The sequence below is a fragment of the Choloepus didactylus genome, chromosome 19, assembly GCF_015220235.1.
Source record: "Choloepus didactylus isolate mChoDid1 chromosome 19, mChoDid1.pri, whole genome shotgun sequence".
Taxonomy (NCBI): domain Eukaryota; kingdom Metazoa; phylum Chordata; class Mammalia; order Pilosa; family Megalonychidae; genus Choloepus; species Choloepus didactylus.
The window spans coordinates 49,117,956-49,136,229 of NC_051325.1; the positions used below are offsets into that span (position 1 = coordinate 49,117,956).

An 18,274-nucleotide genomic window follows, 5' to 3' on the forward strand; every position below is an offset into this window, starting at 1 on the left:
AAGGCCACTGGGTTGCAGTTTAACAGTTTCAAGTATTTCCCTCCAGTTATTCCAATACATTAAAAACTAAAAAGAGATATTTATATAACGCATAAGAATAACCTCCTGCCCCCTTGAGGAGCTGGTGGAGAATGCAGGGGTATTGGCCTGCCCCACCTCGATGGTTGCTAATGTGCTCACAGACATAGGGGACTGGTGGTTTGATGGACTGAGCCCTCTACCACAGGACTTGCCCTTGGGAAGACTGTTGCTGCAAAGGAGAGGCTAGGCCTCCCTATAATTGTGCCTAAGAGCCTCCTCCCGAGTGCCTCTTTGTTGCTCAGATGTGGCCCCCTCTCTCTAGCTAAGCCAGCTTGGTGGGTGAAGTCGCTGCCATCCCCCCTACATGGGATCAGACACCCAGGGGAGTGAATCTCCCTGGCAACAAGGAATATGACTCCCGGGGAGGAATGTAGATCCAGCATCGTGGGATGGAGAACATCATCTTGACCAAAAGGCGGAAATGAAAGGAAATGAAATAAGCTTCAGTGGCAGAGAGATTCCAAAGGGAGCCAAGAGGTCACTCTGGTGGGCACTCTTACGCACAATATAGACAACCCTTTTTAGGTTCTAATGAATTGGGGTAGCTGGTGGTAGATACCTGAAACTATCAAATTACAACCCAGAACCCATGAATCTTGAAGATGATTGTATAAAAATGTAGCTTATGAGGGGTGACAGTGGGTTTGGGAAAGCCATAAACTAGACACTCCCCTTTGTCTAGTTTATGGATGGATGAGTAGAAAAATGGGGGAAGGAAATAAACAAACAAACAAACAGAAAAATAACCTCCAGAATGACCTCTCGACTCCACTGAAACATATTTTGTTTCATTTCTCTTCTCCCTTTTGGTCGAGAAGACTTTCTCAGTCCCACAATGCTGGGTCCAGGTTCATCCCTGGGAGTCATGTCCCTTGTTGCCAGGGAGATTTACATCCCTGGGAGTCATGTTCCACATAGAGGGGAGGGCAGTGAGTTTAACTGCTGAGTGGGCTTACGGAGAGAGAGGCTACTTCAGAGCAACAAAGAGGTTCTCTGGGGGTGACTCTTAGGTACAATTAGAAGTGGGCTTAGCCTCTCTTTTGCAGTAACGAGCTTCATAAGGGTAAGCCCTGAGATTGAGGGCTTGGCCTTCTAAATTGATATTCCCAATACTTGTGCTGAATCAGTAATTCCCCAGTTGGGGAAGTTTAATATTTCTACATTTTTCCCCAGTCCCTCAAGGGGGCTCTGCAAATATATTTTTATTCTCTGCCCAAATTACTTTGGGATGCACCAGGGTTTCACACTAACCTTTACAAACCAACCAGATCTCACTCCCTATTCAAAGTTCCATTGTACCTTAGTTTCTTCATCTGGAAAGTGGGGATAACATAATAGTACCTATCTCACAGAGTTGTTTGAGTATCATATTGGTAAATATTATTTAGCACTTACTACATTCCAGATCCTATATACACATAACTTCTAATCCTTACAACAAACCTTCAAATAGATCTCTCCAATTTACAGAGGAGGAAAGGTGACACTCAGGTTGCTTGTGCTCATATGGATTAAAGGCTGGAGTGGGGATTTGAACTCAGGTCTGATATCTAAGCTCATAGCTTTCTTACCATTCCATGTCTAAAGGAGAAGGAATACTGGAAGTAGGTGGAATGAGGGTATAATGAGACAGCTTTTTGGCACTTCCTCTCTGGTTGGTTGGGGTCTATTTTGGCAGACCTGCCTGTAACCAAATGTAAGCTCTTCATGGAAGTATGGTTGTGAGTTTTACCAAGAGACTGTCCAGAAACTCCTTCATGAATGTCTTCTCCATAGGACAGGTGGGAAAACTGAAGCAGGAATTTGACGTGGGAACTCCTATAAATCAAATAAAAAGACAAGCAAGTAAAAAATGTGGGGAGGGGGAGGCAAAAGATTTGAACAGACCCTTCACAGAAGAAAATATAGATTTGGCCAATAAGCACATGGAAGGATGCTCAACACCGTTAGTCACCAGGGAAATGCAAATTAAAAGCACAAAGAGACACCAGTACATGTACCCCCAATGGCTAAAATTAAAGACTGACAATACCAATGTGGAGCAACTAGAACTCTCTTACATTGTTGGTGAGAGTATAAAGTGACACAAACATTTTGGGAAAGGTCTGGAAGTTTCTTATAAAATTAAACATATACCTACTCTTTGACCCAACAATTCTCCTAAATATTTACACAGGAGAAAGGAAAACCATAGGTCTACAACATAAATTGTACAACAGCTTTGTTCATAATAACCAAAATCTTGAAAGAACTGGAGTGTCCATCAACAGGAGAATAGATAAACTATGGTATATTTATACAGTGTAATACACTGTAATAAAAAGAACTGGTACATGCAAGAACATGGATGATTCTCAAACACATTCTGCCCGGTGAAAGAAGTATCACAGAAAAGGTGTACATGTTGTATGATTTCATTTATATGAAGTTATAGAACAGGCTAAACTAATAAATGGTGGGGAAAACTCAGAACAGTGGTTGCCTCTGGAAGGTGGGATGGGGACAGGGATTAACTAGGAAAGAGCATTAGTGAACTTTTGGGGTTTCAGTATCTTGATAAGGGTTTGGGTTACACAGGTGTATGCATTTGTCAAAATCAGTGCATGTACACTTCAGATTTGTATATTCCATTGTATGTAAATTTTACATCAATAGAAAATGTTATATAAACTGTAGTTGATACGTATGCTAAAGTATCTGGGGGAAGTGTGCTAAGTCTGCAGTTTACTTTGAAATGTAACAACATAAGATGAACTGATGGCTGTATAGAGAAACGTGATAAAAGCAAGTATACTAAATAGTATTCCCCTAGGTGGTGGGGAAACATGTTCACACGATCTTTCAATCCTGCTGGACTTTCAAAAATTCTCATAATAAAAGGGCCAGTGATTTGGGCCTTTTTCAGGAAAGCTCTGTCACCTGAGGAGCTGGTTGGGCTCAGAACCTAGCAAATGGAGTTGGTAGAAGTAGGAGGCACGAGCCCGGCTGTGCGACCCCTCAAATGTAATGAACTTTTCAGTCTTCGTTTCCTCAACTATCAAATGGGTACAATGGCGGTGGCCTAATTAAGCACTTTCTGGTGGGTGGGTCCACAATCCAGCCCACTTTCCGTCATCCTCTCTCGGAGCTCCCAAAGACCCCACCAGCCCTGAAAGAAATCTCCGCGACCCTCAAGCTGCCTATCCAGCCCATGGACCTAGCGTCTGCACTCGCTTTTCCGGAATGGCACCGGAAGCCGCTTCTCATCCACTCTTCCTATTGGATACCGGCCTTTCGTGGGGGCGGGCGCCGCTGGGAGGCGGAAGCAGCCGCAGGCATGGTGGCGGCTGTGCCGCTCGCTTTGCTGCTTCTGCTGTTCCTGGGGTCAGGTGGCTGGGGCCGTGCGGAGCCCCCACGCGACAGCCTGCGGGAGGAGCTCGTCATCACCCCCCTGCCTTCCGGGGACGTAGCCGCCACATTTCAATTCCGAACGCGCTGGGATTCGGAGCTGCAGCGGGAAGGAGGTGAGAGGGCTCGAGATCTGACCGGAGAAAGATTTCGGAGGCACCTGCTGGGCGTGAGATGCAGGGAAACCTTGGGGGCGGTGCCTGATCCCAGAGTGGGGTTCTGGCCCCTGGGCTTGAGGCCCGACGAGCTGAGTCACTGGGGAAGGATGGGGTAGTTAGTTATCGAAGAACCCCATTTTACCGATGATAAACTGAAGCCGGGAGAGGGGCAGTGACTCCCGAGTCTTTGTCCAGTGTTCTTTCCGCAGCTCCAGGTAGACACTGAAGCTTTAGTTAGGGCCGACTGTTGGCAGCGATGATCATGATGATGCAATTGGCGGTTACCATTTATTACAAGATTACATCGCTAGTAGCAGTGTTAGAGTCTGGGATCCAGATGATCTCTGATTTCAAGCCTGAGATATACTGCTTTTTTGGAGTGGTGCTGGGGGACTGAGAGCCCTCCCTCCAGAATTATAACTCACCTTTTCCACCTCCCTCAGTGTCTCATTACAGGCTCTTCCCCAAAGCCCTTGGGCAGCTGATCTCCAAGTATTCTCTATGCGAGCTGCACCTTTCGCTCACACAAGGCTTCTGGAGGACCCGGTACTGGGGGCCACCCTTCCTGCAGGCCCCGTCAGGTGCAGAGCTCTGGGCCTGGTTCCAAGACACAGTCACTGAGTGAGTGCCCAGCTCGAGTCCTAGTACAGGGCATGTAGGGAGCATTAGGCAGCAGTTCCAAAAGGCAGAAATTCCATGGGGGTAAGGCTGGCATTTGAAATAAAAAAATTACCACCCAGTGGCTTTCTTTACATTGCTAAATATACCTCCTTCCCTAATACTCCTAGCAATAGGGTAGCCCATGCATGTCTCTACAGAGGAAGATAACATGATTGAAGCTTACTTGGGCATAAGGCAGTAGAAAACTGGCAAACTGGAGAATCATTTAAACAGTAGTCAAATTTAGTAATGATAATAATAATAAATAGCATGAGGGCCAAACAAAATATATTAGTGTTCTGGAATTGTCCTACAGGGTACCAGTTTATGATCCTTTTAGAGGAATTGCTTCTGTTTGAGGTAGGGAGGAGGTCTAGTCACTATATTTCTCAATGTTTACTGTGACTATGTTATTTAGAGTAAAACCTCTATATGCAGAGGTTGCAAACGCCTATCTTCAAGGACCAGACAAGTAGCATTAGTGAGGGAAAGTGTAAGAATATTGAGACACAGATATGAGAAATATATCCAATTTTCTTCTTAATCTGACTATAAAAAATCAACAGTGCAAGTGTGATAAAAACATTTTAGGGTATAATAGGGAGTGGTGGGGACTGTGGCAGGCTTGTGCACCAATCTAAAGAGAATAGCTGCCACTTAGCTCTCATAGATTGTTGCCATGTGGGAGTAGAGGCCTAGTGTCATCAGATACTCTCAGTTTCTAAGAACTAGAAATCTGGATTATATTGTGAGAATTGGCAAATTGAGATAAAAATAATTTAAAATTTAAGAACTGCTATGTAGGCAATGTCATACACACCAAATGAAACATGGTGATGGTTTGGGTAGAGCTTTCAGGCTTCAGGTGTACAATCTTTATCTGAAGAGCTGTGAACAGTGAATTATCAAAAAAACCCAGGACAGCCTTAAGAGGTGATACCAGGTGGGGAACAAGCAGTGACCCTCAGGCTTGCCAAGGCTTCCTTTCTTGCCTGAACTCTGATTTACTTGACTTTTTTCCCTCTGTCCTGCTGTCACTATGCCTATAATTGGCTGTAATTTAGAGCTGATGTTTAGAATTCTAGTGCTTATTAAAGTAAACCTTCTGCTTCCTATGTTTAATATAGAGAACAAATCTGTTTTGATATTTCTCTAAGAAAAGAGCACCTAATTTAGCTTGTTTTTGTGGGGTCCTAGAATGGTTGTTTTTCCCTTGTTCTGTGCCCCCTGATGAATATGAAGTGTCCCACCTTGAGAGTAGAAACAGGACTCACCCTCATGCCCAGAATTTTCCCAGGGCACAGTGTACTTGGTTTTCCCAGACCATTGCATGGTGCTGTGGCTGTTACATAAATGACCTAGATTTAGTCCAAGCCCTCAAGCTGCTCTCAGCCTAGTTGGGAAGAAAAGATGCTTAGGACAAGATGCCACTATCACCTAGCATTGTCTGATAGGGACCCAGTGAGAGGCTTGGGTGGTCGGAACCACAGCTGTGTTTCAGGAGGGCAGGAAAGGCTTTCTGGAGGAGGGGCCCCAGACTGCAGCTGGACTTTGCAGATAGGCAGAGAGGGAATGAGCATGGCATTCCCAGGAAGGAGGAATTGCTGGAGAAAAGACATGTGGGGACGCAGGGATGTCCAGAGCTCAGGAAGAAGGTGCTGTATAGGGTGAGTCTCAGGAAGCAGGCTGAGTGGGGGCCATGAAGTCCTCCCCATCCCATCAATGGTCTAATGGTGAAGAACACAGCCTCCCCCACTGTGGGTTTAGCAGCCAGCTGCAGGCTTGGAGGGAGAGACCTGAGGCAGCCCTGGGACAGTGAGTGGGTTTGTGTCTCCATCCAGTGTGGATAAGTCCTGGAAGGAGCTCAGTAACGTCCTCTCAGGGATCTTCTGCGCCTCCCTCAACTTCATCGACTCTACCAACACGGTCACTCCCACTGCCTCCTTCAAACCCCTGGGGCTGGCCAATGGTGAGACAGCCCCTGCAGTCCCTTCCTCCTTCCTGTTACCTCCTTCCCTAACTTCTGCCTCCTTTCCCCTCCGTTTCCTCCTTCCTCTGTCCGGGCCAGATCATAATCCTGTTGTTTGCAGGCCCCAGAAGAAGGGTTTTGGGGACTGTGGTCTCTCTGCATTGCCTTCTCTCAAGGGGATGGGGGAGCCCCACCCCTGGGTGGGGCTGTCGGGTGCTAGAGAGCTGTGTGGGAAGCCGGAGGGGGTCATCCCTATGTTGGGAGTGCGGGTCCTGAGAGGAGGGTCCCCAAGGCCCACCCCAGACAGACGTCTGCCTCCCTCAGGCACTGATCACTACTTCCTGCGCTACGCTGTGCTGCCACGGGAGGTTGTCTGCACTGAGAACCTCACCCCATGGAAGAAGCTCCTGCCCTGTAGTTCCAAGGTGAGGCCCCAGTGAGTGGAGTCCACAAACGTTCCCTCACTCTCAGACCACCAGGGTGCATCGGAAAGTAACTCTGCCCTGTGCCCAGGTGCTCACTCAGAGCACTGAACTTTCACCATTTCCCACCTCTTCCAGGCAGGCCTCTCGGTGCTACTGAAGGCCGATCGTTTGTTCCACACCAGCTACCACTCCCAGGCAGTGCATATCCGCCCTGTTTGCCGAGTAAGTAAGTCATGGGGAACGGGGGCAGGTACCATCAGGGGCTCTGGAAGAAGGTGCATGTAAAGCGCAGAGCCTGGGGTCTGGCACAGACTGAGCGAGTGGTAAGCAGTAGGGATGCACCAAGGAAACCAAAGGCTTGTCTGGTGGCCACTCAATAAATGTGTCATGCAGCATAGCGGTTAAGAGCAGTGGCCATGCAGTGCCACTGCTGGCTCAGTCACTCACCAGCTGGCATGTCACTTCATTTCCCTGAGTCTTGGGTTCTTCATTTGGCAAATGAGAATAATAGGAGTAGTGGCTTCCTAGGGTGGTTGTGATGATTCACTGAACTGATGCACATAAAGCTTTTGGCACAGGGTCTGGCACAGAGTAAAGTGCTCAGTGGTAAATGTAGCAAATCAGTAGATGAGAAGATGATAAATAGACAGGGCTTGAGTCCAGGTGGGAGTCCTTGAGGCTGTGTGGTTGAGAGCGGTGCACCCTCACTGCTGCCTGTCTGCCCTGTGGTAGGATGCCCCCTGTACCAGTGTCTCCTGGGAGCTGCGGCAGACCCTTACGGTTGTATTTGACGCCTTCATCACGGGGCAAGGGAAGAAAGGTAAGCTGCTAGGTAACCATCTCTGCCTGCCCAACCCCAGCCCTGCCCTAGCTATGCAGACCAGACCTAGCCCAGCCCCTGCTCAGCCCAGCTCTCTGCTTCCTCAGACTGGTCCCTTTTCCGGATGTTCTCCCGGACTCTTACGGAGCCCTGCCCTTTGGCTTCAGAGAGCCGAGTCTATGTGGACGTCACCAACTACAACAAGGTACCAAAGGTCTCCCGCCACACATCCTGCTCCATGGCCCTCAAGCCAGCCTGTCCCTCTGCTCACCTGTCAGCCTGGCCCTGTGTCCCCAGGACAATGAGACAATGGAGGTGAATCCGCCCCCTACCACTACATACCAGGACGTCATCCTGGGCACCCGGAAGACCTATGCTGTCTATGACTTGCTTGACACGACCCTGATCAACAACTCACGCAACCTCAACCTGCAGCTCAAGTGGAAGAAACTGCCAGAGAGTGGTGAGTGGGGGGACCAGCCACGGCGGGCTACAGAGTTTTCTTGGGGGAAAGACCCATGGTCCCACCCCTTTGCTATAATAGGGTTGTGTTTAGATCCAGCTGTGTCAGATGCAGATGCTCCTGGTTCTGACTCTGCCTCTGCCAAGCCCTATGACCTTGGGCAGGGCCCTAACCCCTTTGAGCCTTTATGCTGTCAGCTGGAAAATGGGGACTGTAATACCTAGTGGACTGGAGGAGAGAATTAATGTAGAACATGGAGCTTTTTCATGCATTCATTTAATCAACAGTTATTTTTGGAATATGTACCGTGTGTCAGGATACAGGGGTGAAGAAGGCGGGACACCCTGCATTCAAGAAATGGAATGCCTGCTACTTGAGGCAGACATCAGTTAATTACAGCTGTGTTCAGTGTTACCAAGGAAAAATACAGAGTATCCTGAGCTTGCGTTAGAAGGGGCACAGTGCTCAGCATATGATAAGTACTTAGTAAATTATTGTAATTTTGTTATCATTGCTTGTGGGTTGGGGGTAGACAGGGATCATTCCAGAACGAGATCCCTCACTTCTGGTGGCCATGCTTTTCCCCATCTACTCCCTGGCTTTGGTATTCAACATGGTCTGGGGTGGGGGTGGGGGGAAGCTGTTAACTGCTGACTTTTCTCCACACAGAGGCCCCCCCGATGCCCTTCCTGCATGCCCAGCGGTACGTGAGCGGCTATGGGCTGCACAAGGGGGAGCTGAGCACGCTGCTCTACAACACCCACCCATACCGGGCCTTCCCCGTGCTGCTGCTGGACACCGTGCCCTGGTACCTGCGGCTCTATGTGCACACCCTCACCGTCACCTCCAAGGGCAAGGAGAACAGACCAAGTGAGGAGCTGAGTCCTGAACCAGGCCCCCACCCCTGCCCCAGCTCGCTCCCTCCCCAGGTCCCCCAAGCCCTGCAAGTGCATCTGAAAAAACACACAGGCTTTATAAAGAGTTAGGAACCGTTTGATAAATAGGAAAAGTGGCCTTGCTGCGCCGGATTTGGAAGCAATTTATAAAGCAAAAACACAAAGTACTGGTGATTTTTAATAAGACTGAGGGAGGACAGCACCTTCCTTATCTTTTTCACTTTCTCCTTCTTTCTGGAACCTTGGACACATCCTTGTGTTTTGTGATATTTCATGGACCTTTAAGGTAGAGAAAGGGTTTGCAACAAAAACAGAGCTTTGGAAGCAAAGAAGATAACAGAGCTGGGATAGATGGTTTTTGCTGCCTTGAGAGAGATAAAGAGCTGCAGCTTTTTTTGTATTTTTTTGGAAGAGTTAATATTTACAGAGTGTTTTCTCTTAGGTGTTAGGCATAGCAGTAAAGCACTTGTTTTTCTCTGGAGTGGAAGGGGAGCTCATAATAAAGGAAGAGACATCTTAAGAAGAAGGTATATCGCATCCCAAACAACAAAGCTTAAAAATCTTTAAACACCTCTGTTGTTTCTCATAGTTTCATGTCTGTGGTTAATAGTTATTCCCAGCACGACGGTTTGTACCACCTTGAGACACTCTACTTCACATATCCTACCTATAGGCTCTGTAGGTTTTTTTGTTTTATTATTATTATTTAACATTTTAAGTTTCAAACACATACTCGAATAGAATAGTGTAATGAATTCCCGTGTACTCGTCACCCAGCTTCAACAGTGTCCAACTTCTGGTTATTTTTATTTCATTCACCCCTTCACTTTGTTTATTTTTCTGTTGGAGTATTTGAAAGCAAATCTCCAACATTGTATCAATTCACCTTTAAATACTTCAGTATTTATCTCTAACAGATAAAGGACTTTAAAAAAGTTGGTTCAACTCAGTCCTAATAAAAATATTTTTTTAAAAATAGAACATATTATTATCATTTCTGTTTTCCCTGGTGGTCTTAAAAATAACCTTTTACTGCTGATATGTTTGAAATGGGATTCCAGTAAGTCCTCACTTTATATCTGCTTGGTAGGCCTCTCAAATCTGTTTTAGTCTTTAATAGTTTCAACTCTCTCTCTCTCTCTTTTTTTTTAAATGCCATTTGTTTGTTGGAGAAACTGGGCTGTTTGTTGTGCAGGGTGTTCTGCGTTCTGGGTTTGTCCTGTGCTGGTGTTTAAGATGGTTCTTCCATCCCCTGTGCTCCTTGTATATTGGTGGTTAGAGTTAGAAACGTGATTAGATTCAGATCCCACGTTTTTGGCAGGTGAATGCCACAGGGGGTCCTGTGAACTTCCTGTTGCATTCCACCAGGGCCCCTGATAGCTGGTCCCCCAGTTTTCCTGATGTGAAATTTGTTTGTGAGCACGCTTCGGGAAGCCTGTCTTGGAAGAATGGCACCTTGCTTCCTTCCCTGAGCCTTCTGACCCCTGTGATCCGCAGTCCACCTTCCAGGCCCCGAGGGAAGCAGTAGAGACAGGAGGTGTAGGTGGTCTGATCCTAGGAAAGGTATGGGTGACCCTTACCTGTCTCCCCAGGTTACATTCACTACCAGCCTGCCCAGGACCGGCTGCAGCCCCACCTCCTGGAGATGCTGATTCAGCTGCCGGCCAGTTCAGTCACCAAAGTCTCCATCCAGTTTGAGCGGGCACTGCTCAAGTGGACTGAATACACCCCAGACCCCAACCATGGCTTCTATGTCAGGTATGCCCTCCACACGTGCTGCCCCCTGCCCTCCTGACCCACCCTCTCTACCCACCCTCTCTCTCTGCCACTTACTCTTTGGGGAGGCCAGCGAGGAACCTGAGCCCTCCATCTGCCTCTCTGCAGCCCGTCTGTCCTCAGCGCCCTTGTGCCCAGCGTCGTGGTGGCCAAACCTGTTGACCCAGAAGAAAGCCCCCTGTTCAACACGCTGTAAGTGTGACTGTACCTTCTCTTATGTCCTCAGCTGCCTCCTTCAGTTAACACGGATGGTCAAGCCCCTACAGGGCAGGTTGCCTCTTCTAAAATAACATGTGGGTTCAACTCAGTCCTAATAAAAATTCTAGTGGTCTACTATATTTCTAAAGACTTTGGTTGAATGATTCTAAAGTACATCTAGAAGAATAAATAGATGAGACTAGCAATACTTATAGCTTACATTTATTCCTTGACTCTCTTAATAGATATTTAATTGGGCACTCAGCAAATGCCAGGTACTTCTGGAAGCACTGCATGTACAAATAAACAAAACAGACTTGTCTCTCTCCTCCTGATGCTTACAATCTAGAGGCGTATTCTGTTCTAGAGAATAATGGGGTGGTGGTGGGTATTGAGGGATGATCTAGTGGGTTGTCCATGAGGCTTTTTTGAGGCATTTAGGCTGACAGCAGAAGGCTGAGACAGAGATAGGGCCCCATTCTTCCACTGCAACCAAGGATGCTTTCCTTTTATCAGATTTACATATTGAACTTTCATGTAAAATGTCTTCCATTGAAAAGGTTTTGAAGCTAAGAAGACTTTAAAACCCTTATCATGGTGCACTGGCCCCGTGCAGCCCACGAGTGAGGAAGGGGGTGAGATGTTGGGGGGCAGCCCGGCCCTGCCTCACCACCCCTCCCCTGACCCCCAGGTTCCCTGTCTCCGATGGCTCGAGCTACTTCGTGCGACTCTACACAGAGCCGCTGCTGGTGAGCCTGCCGACACCGGACTTCAGCATGCCCTACAACGTGATCTGCCTCACGTGCACTGTGGTGGCTGTGTGCTACGGCTCCTTCTACAATCTCCTCACCAGGACCTTCCACATCGAGGAGCCCGGCACGGGCGGCCTGGCCAAGCGGCTGGCCAACCTGATCCGGCGTGTCCGTGGCGTCCCCCCGCTCTGAGACTCGCCCTCTTTAGTGGCTCTTGCTGCTGTTTCTCTTGGCTTGGGGGATTGGGGTTGGGGGAGTGGCATGTCCAAGGGGCTGCTTCTGCCACTTGCTGTCTCCAACACAGCCTAGAGGTGGCTTTTGAGCCAAACTACCCCAGGTCCAGGCCAGGGCCCAGAGCTATGTTGTCCAGTACAGGCGCCACGAGCCACGTGTAGCTGTTTGGATTTAAATTAATTTAATGTAAAAAGTCATTTCCTCAGCTACAGTAGCCATATTTCAAGCCCCGTGTGGTTAGTGGCTCCTGTATTGGACAGTGCAGAAAAGCATTTGCATCACTGTGGAAAGTTCTGGACAGTGCTGGTCTAGTAAATGGGGTGTGCGTGATAGGTGGAACTTACTGGTTGTGGAATTAAAAGTGGCTGCTTCCTTGGTTCTTTTCTTATTGTCTCTGGGGCCTGGGAGGACCCGGGTGCCCGAGCAGGCCCCCCACCTCTCCCCCCACCACACACACAAAGAAACACCTCCCTTACCTCCTCCCACCCCTGCCGGAAATACTGTCTCCTCATCTCTTGCTCCCCCCACCATCCTCATCTGACTCTATTCCCCAAACTCCCTGGATTTGCCTGGGAAAAAGCCTCCTCAGTGTTTATGTAAGCATAATCTGTGACTGTGAAAATGAATCATCCCCTGCCTGAGAACCAGCCCCTGCTCCCAAGGACAGAATTGGAGAAGCTGAAGAGCTGTGGGTGGAGGTGTGGGAAATCTTAGCAAGGACAGAAGTGCAGTGGAAAAGACACTAGTCTGGGAGTCCCGGGTTCTGAGTTCTGGTTTCTAGTGTTGCTGTTTGATCTTGGGCAGCAGTTTCCCTTTCGGTGAGGGGAGGTGATTGAACTAGATGTGGAACAAGGAAGTGGGGGGTGGTGGCAGAGGTACAGTGTCAGGGAAGGTTCCTTCTGACCTTCAAAATGTTATATAAAATCCTCGTCCTTCCAGGATCACTCGGGGGGAAGGGGAGTTCCACCCTGGCTTGCCAGGAGTCCCTGGATTTCTGCCCCTCTCTCCACTCCTCGAAGACATGGTTCCTGCAGGACAGGAAGAGCCTCCGGGGCGCCGAGTGGAGTCCCAGCTGGGGAGGGGCAGCAGGTCAGGCTGTGGGGACAGACGTGAGGTTCACAGATTTCAGTCCAGCCTGGTTTCCATGAGGACTTCCTGAGAATAGGGGGGCTTCTGTCCTTTGTCCTCGTCTTTCAGCTGGAATCCCAGGGGAATGAGGGGCTGAAGGAGGTAGGAGTCGGGGTGAGGCAAGCTTGATCTGCATTTCTGGCCCTGAGGTTCAGAGAGAACCAGGGTCTGGGGAGCTGAGGTGGCTGTGAGCAGTTTTCCAGGAAAGGTCCCTGACCCTTGTGGGAAGACAGACCGCAGCAGCTTTGAGTACTTTATTGACCCATCCCAGAAGGTTACACAGCGGGTTCGGAGCAGTGCCTTGGCGCAGGCATGGCGGTAGGGCGGGTTTCAGTCAAGGGCCAGAGCTGGCCAGGCCTGCTCTTCAGCTGTGTTTACCTCAGCCTCCGTAATGGAGATGACAGCTCTCTTCTTGGCCTTACTACAGTAACCTGTATTTCATCTTCACAGTCTCCACCACCTCCAACTACAGCCTTGCCACCTACACCTCGGGCACCCTCATTACCACCATCGCCACCACGCCTTGGTAGCATGTCCTCATTCCCATGATCACTGTCATCACCAGCTACCAAATTAGCACCATCAGCTGCCTCGCCACCACCATCCTCACCAACACCCTCCTGTCACACGCCCGTCATCTTACAACCACCATTCCTGTTCCTGTGTCTGAGAGGACTTAACCAGGGTTTTGCAGACCCTCGGGCCAACTCTGTGGGTCTCAAAATTGTTGGTATTGTGCCCCCAAAACCACCATGGATAAAGGGTTCACACTCATTGGATGTTGAGTTGTAGAACTATTGGCCAACACAGCCTTTGCAGGGGCCGCTTGCTGCAGGGAGCTGGCGCAGGGCAGGGATACTTTGAGACATCTGGAGGGCCTCTTGCTTGGGTTCAGCTGCAGTGTAAGAAAGGACAGGGACTGTCATTTATATGTCTTTTTTTTTTAAACCACAGCTTTTTTATGCTTTTAATTTTTATTGTAGAAATATATATATGCACCATAACATTTCCCATTTTAACCACTTTCGTATGTGTCCTTTTTATTAACTGATGATGATTTTCTTCTGGGCACCTATTCTTCATCAGGCACCATTCTAGGTTTTTGCCATCCTTTCCAGTATTTAAACAGCTCCATGAAGAGAGTATTACTGTCCCCATTTCACGGAGGAGGAAATTGAAGCTCAGAGAGGTTCAGTAATTCTCCAAAAGTCATAAAACCCACTAGTTGAACTAAGGATTAAACCCAGATCTGACTCCAAATCTCAAGCTCTGCATCCTACTGCCTGTCATAACCTAACATCAAGATGTTTGTGGTTGCCCCATTTATAATTAAAAATAAAAATGGGAAAATGTAAATGTTTGCCTACAGCGGGATCCATGAGCTTCTTTGCAGTCCCTAAAAAGCATAGTATTGATCTGGATGCATCAACATGGAGAGATGCCCACACAGTTTGTTGATTGAAAAATTATAACATAGGAGCTATGGTATGTTCCCATAGATATAAAATATGTAAGTGTATGTACCCATAGAGAGATGGCTTGAAGGTCGTTCACCAAAATGTTTAGAGTAGTTATTGCTGGTAGTAGAGTTTCAGGTGATTTCAATTTTCTAAAAATTCTTTTTAGTATTGTTTGAACAACCATGAACAAATACCATTTTTATAGCTAGGTAAAAGGTATTTACATTTAAAAAAGTTCTTTAGTATCCAGGGTCATCAACAAACAAGGAAACTGACCTCTTTCACTGAATCACTTATTTTAATTCCTTTCACATCTGGACCTGGTGATCACACGAACTGGCTTTTTGAGGGTGCGTGGATGCACACCATCTTCAACCATCAGCCTTGGACACTCAGGAGCCCAGTGTATTCCTTTGTGGGATGCCACATTCACCATTGTGACATGTACAGTTTTCCTGACAAGGACAGCATCCCTCAGTTAAATAAAGACAGGTGAATCCTCAATGCACGTGACACTGGCTGTGCTGGATATCCTGGGAGAACCCCAATTCTAGAAGAAGGAAGAGGCCATTTAAGGAAGGAAAGTCGAGACCTTCTATTAGAGCAGCACTTCTCAACCTTGGTGGCATGGTAGAATTACCTGGAGAACTTTAAGAAAATCCTGATGCCCAGGCTTCACCCCAGACCAATTAAATCAGAATCTTGAGGGCGGGGCTGAGAGAGTTCCCAGGTAACTCCAATGGGCATCCAAGTTTGAGAACTTGGTCTCGTTTTCAAAGCGGTATGAAAATTTATTTTCTCATAAGAATTTTGCCTACAATGGAAACATCTGGGAAGTTCGACTACTGGAGCTGTGTAAAATAGGGCACCCACTTTTTAAGTTAACACATTTTTATGCATTGTTTGTCTTTTTAAAACAAAAGCTATGTATAACTTTTGTAACTGAAATCAAAATTGGTGGAGATCAAATAGACACTGAGGAGTCCTCGCCCCACACCTGCCACGGACTGGTTGGTGACTGCAGGTGAGCCCCTTGCCCTACCTGGGCCTTTCTCCTGAGGTAGAAGTAATGACCAGGTGACCTGTTGGAGCAGCCTCTCTCCCACTGGGTCTCAGGGATCCTCCTCCCCAACCGCTCAGCTCACCTGAGGTCTTTTCCAAGCTGGCCAGGCCCACCAGGTAGAGGGCGAGGCGGAGGGCAAGGAAGCTGCAGAGCTTCGTGGGGCCAAGGTCCGAGAGTCCCCGGCCAGGACCAGGAGGCTGGCACGTCACACCTGCAGCGGAAGGATCTGGGGCTTGTTCCCCTGGGCTGAGGGAAGGGTCTTGCTTTTAATTACTTGGAAGAGGAAGCACGTTGGGCAAGGGATGTGGACTCAGAGCAACTGGACTTCTTACCTAGAGGCAGTGGCACCTGCCTTAGGAGGATTCCTGGCAGTTACTGCGCAAGTCCCATAAGTCAGGGCTTCTGCCTTCTCTGGAATACCAGTCCCAGTCTTCATCCATCCAGAGTGGAATCCATGTGACCTTGTTCTGTAAGCGACGCCTGGGGGCTTCAGTTTTCCTATCTGTAAAACCAGTGGCCCAGATCAAATGGTCCCTAAGGGCCCGGCACAGCTGTTCTCTGTTCTGTTATTATTGGGTCCCCTCCAGCGCCTCCATCTAGTTTCAATGCCCCAGGAGAGAAAACGGAGCTCTTTGTTCGTTGGCTTATTTATCTTTGGAATAATGAGTGTATTGTTTATATAAATAATCATACTTATTTTAAAAGATTAAGCTATACTGAATAATACAAACAAGAAGCAAAATCTCTCCCCAGATTCTATCATAGTGCTGTGCAATAAAAATATAATGCAAGCTACAAATACAATTTTAAATTTTCTAGTAGCCACATTAAAAAAGATAAAAAGAAATGGGTAAAATTAATTTTAATAATATAGCTTATTTAATTAAATAGATCCAAAATATTATCATTTCAACATATAATCAAAATATAATAAAAAATTAATGTGATATTTTACATTCCTTTCATGTACAAAGTCTTGGAAATCTGATGTGTATTTTATACTTACAGCATCTCTTGCTTTCTTTTCTCTCCTTCCTTCCTCCTTCTTTCCTTCCTCCCTCCCCACTCCCTCCCTCCCTCCCCCATTCCCTCCCTCTCTTTTGCTTTCCCTCCCCTCTCCCTCCTTCCTCCCCCACTTTCCCTTCCTTTCCTCTCCCCTCCTCCTTCTAATTGTAGTGTGGTGCAAAGCCACTTTGTGATTTCCTTCTGTCCCACTCAGTGTGGGCAGCCCTGGCTTGTCCTTTTACTCCCACTGATGTCAGGACATTCTCTTTGATTTTCTTCTCACCATGTCTGAGCTCTGTTGTCACTTCCAGTCCCAAACTGGCATCTGAAGTTTGCTTCGATCCACTTTTATGGAGCCTGCAGGTGGGGGTGAGGGAGGAAGGGAACGCCTCTGGAGTTGCCTCTGGCCTTTGATGGGCCACCTGGGCTCTGCTCGCTGGAGATTTTCATACATTCCTAACACCACAGTTCACTTCTTCTAGCTGTTGGTTACCCTATTTTCATGGGTGTTTCCCTGGAGCTTTGGATCAATTCAAGTTTTAAGCCTTGGTTAATGGGCACAGAGTTTCTGTTTGGGGTGATGAAAAAGTTTTGGTACTGGATGGTGGTGATGGTAGCACAACAATGTGAATAGCACTGAATTGTGTACTTAAGAAAGGTTAAAATGTGCGCTTTAGTGTTATATATATGTTACCACCATTAACATTTTTTTAAAAATTGAGCCTTGGGTAATGGCAAACCTTGATGGGTCTTCCTGTCTTTGCTGGGTGGCAACTAGGAGCTGGCATTTTCCAGAGCTTCACCTTGCATTTCTGCATGCAGTTTAGCAATATGTCTCTCTGGCTTAGGAGCTTATCAAGTCAAGGCCTTGCACAGTTTAAACATTTCTGCTTGGAGCCTATGCTGATGTGCAGGAAGCCCCACTACCCTGAGGTATGGAGAGACTATGTGCACAAGCTGTGGGCAAAGGGCCTTCAAAAAACCCTAAGGGCATGTTTTGTAGACCCTGACTATTAAACAATAGGGCAGGAAGAACCTTAAGAGACTCTCGGCAGACTCACAGATAGAGAAGGGCCTGTCTCAGAGAGATTTGTGGTGGTGGCTTTTGTCTAATGGGATAAGCCCCAATAAGGTTCATGGAAACCCCACAAAGTTTTTGAAAAGAATTGCATTCATGGAAGCACTGTCAACTTGGACTGTGTTAGTTTGAAGCTGTTATATACCCCAGAAAAGGCCATGTTCTTTTAATCCATTCCTGTGGGTGCAGACCTGTTGTGGGTGGGACCTTTTGATTAGGTTATTTCAATTGAGATGGGACCTACCCCATTCAGGGTGGGTCTTAATACTCTGAATGGATCTTAAAAAGAGATGAAAAGCCCTGGAGAAGCTAAGAAAGGACCCACAGAAGCTGAGAGAGGAAACCACTGGAACCAGAAGCCGAAAGCAGTGAAACCCAGGAGAGAAGGACCAGCAGAAGCCAGCCATGTGCCTTCCCATGTGACAAAGGTGTCCCAGATGTCAGCAGCCTTTCTTCAGAGAAGGTATCATCCTGTTGATGTCTTAATTTGGACATTTTAATGGCCTCAGAATTGTAAATTTGTAAACTAATAAATCTCTATCATAAAAGCCAACCCATTTCTGGTATGTCGCATTCCAGCAGCTTTAGCAAACTGAAACACGGCCTAAAAGGGACCAAGACAGCACAAAATAAAAAGAGACTTCTGGACTCCCAAACAAAAATGAGCAGAAAGCAGGACAAGAAGTCTACTCAGTCAAAACTCAGGTTATTTCTTATGGAA

The 18,274-nt window shown here is 47.4% G+C and overlaps 1 protein-coding gene and 1 long non-coding RNA gene across 2 annotated transcripts; one reads left to right on the forward strand and one right to left on the reverse strand.

The window, feature by feature from the left end:
* Window positions 1–2,048: 2,048 nt before the first annotated feature.
* Window positions 2,049–12,195, forward strand: PIGT (phosphatidylinositol glycan anchor biosynthesis class T). The gene is made up of 12 exons (XM_037812058.1): window positions 2,049–3,584; window positions 4,070–4,247; window positions 6,128–6,255; window positions 6,580–6,680; window positions 6,816–6,902; window positions 7,413–7,500; window positions 7,608–7,705; window positions 7,798–7,963; window positions 8,633–8,833; window positions 10,452–10,617; window positions 10,744–10,827; window positions 11,525–12,195. Exons 1-12 carry the CDS (start codon window positions 3,272–3,274, stop codon window positions 11,775–11,777), a joined length of 1,863 nt encoding a protein of 620 aa, XP_037667986.1. The 5' UTR covers window positions 2,049–3,271; the 3' UTR covers window positions 11,778–12,195.
* Window positions 12,196–13,143: 948 nt separating this feature from the next.
* LOC119515849 lies at window positions 13,144–16,513 on the reverse strand. Its single transcript, XR_005213157.1, has 5 exons — window positions 16,477–16,513; window positions 15,803–15,972; window positions 15,553–15,681; window positions 14,684–14,957; window positions 13,144–13,842 (listed from the first exon to the last, which is right to left on the reverse strand). It is a non-coding gene; the product is annotated as an uncharacterized LOC119515849 (long non-coding RNA).
* Between the last annotated feature and the right edge of the window lie 1,761 nt (window positions 16,514–18,274).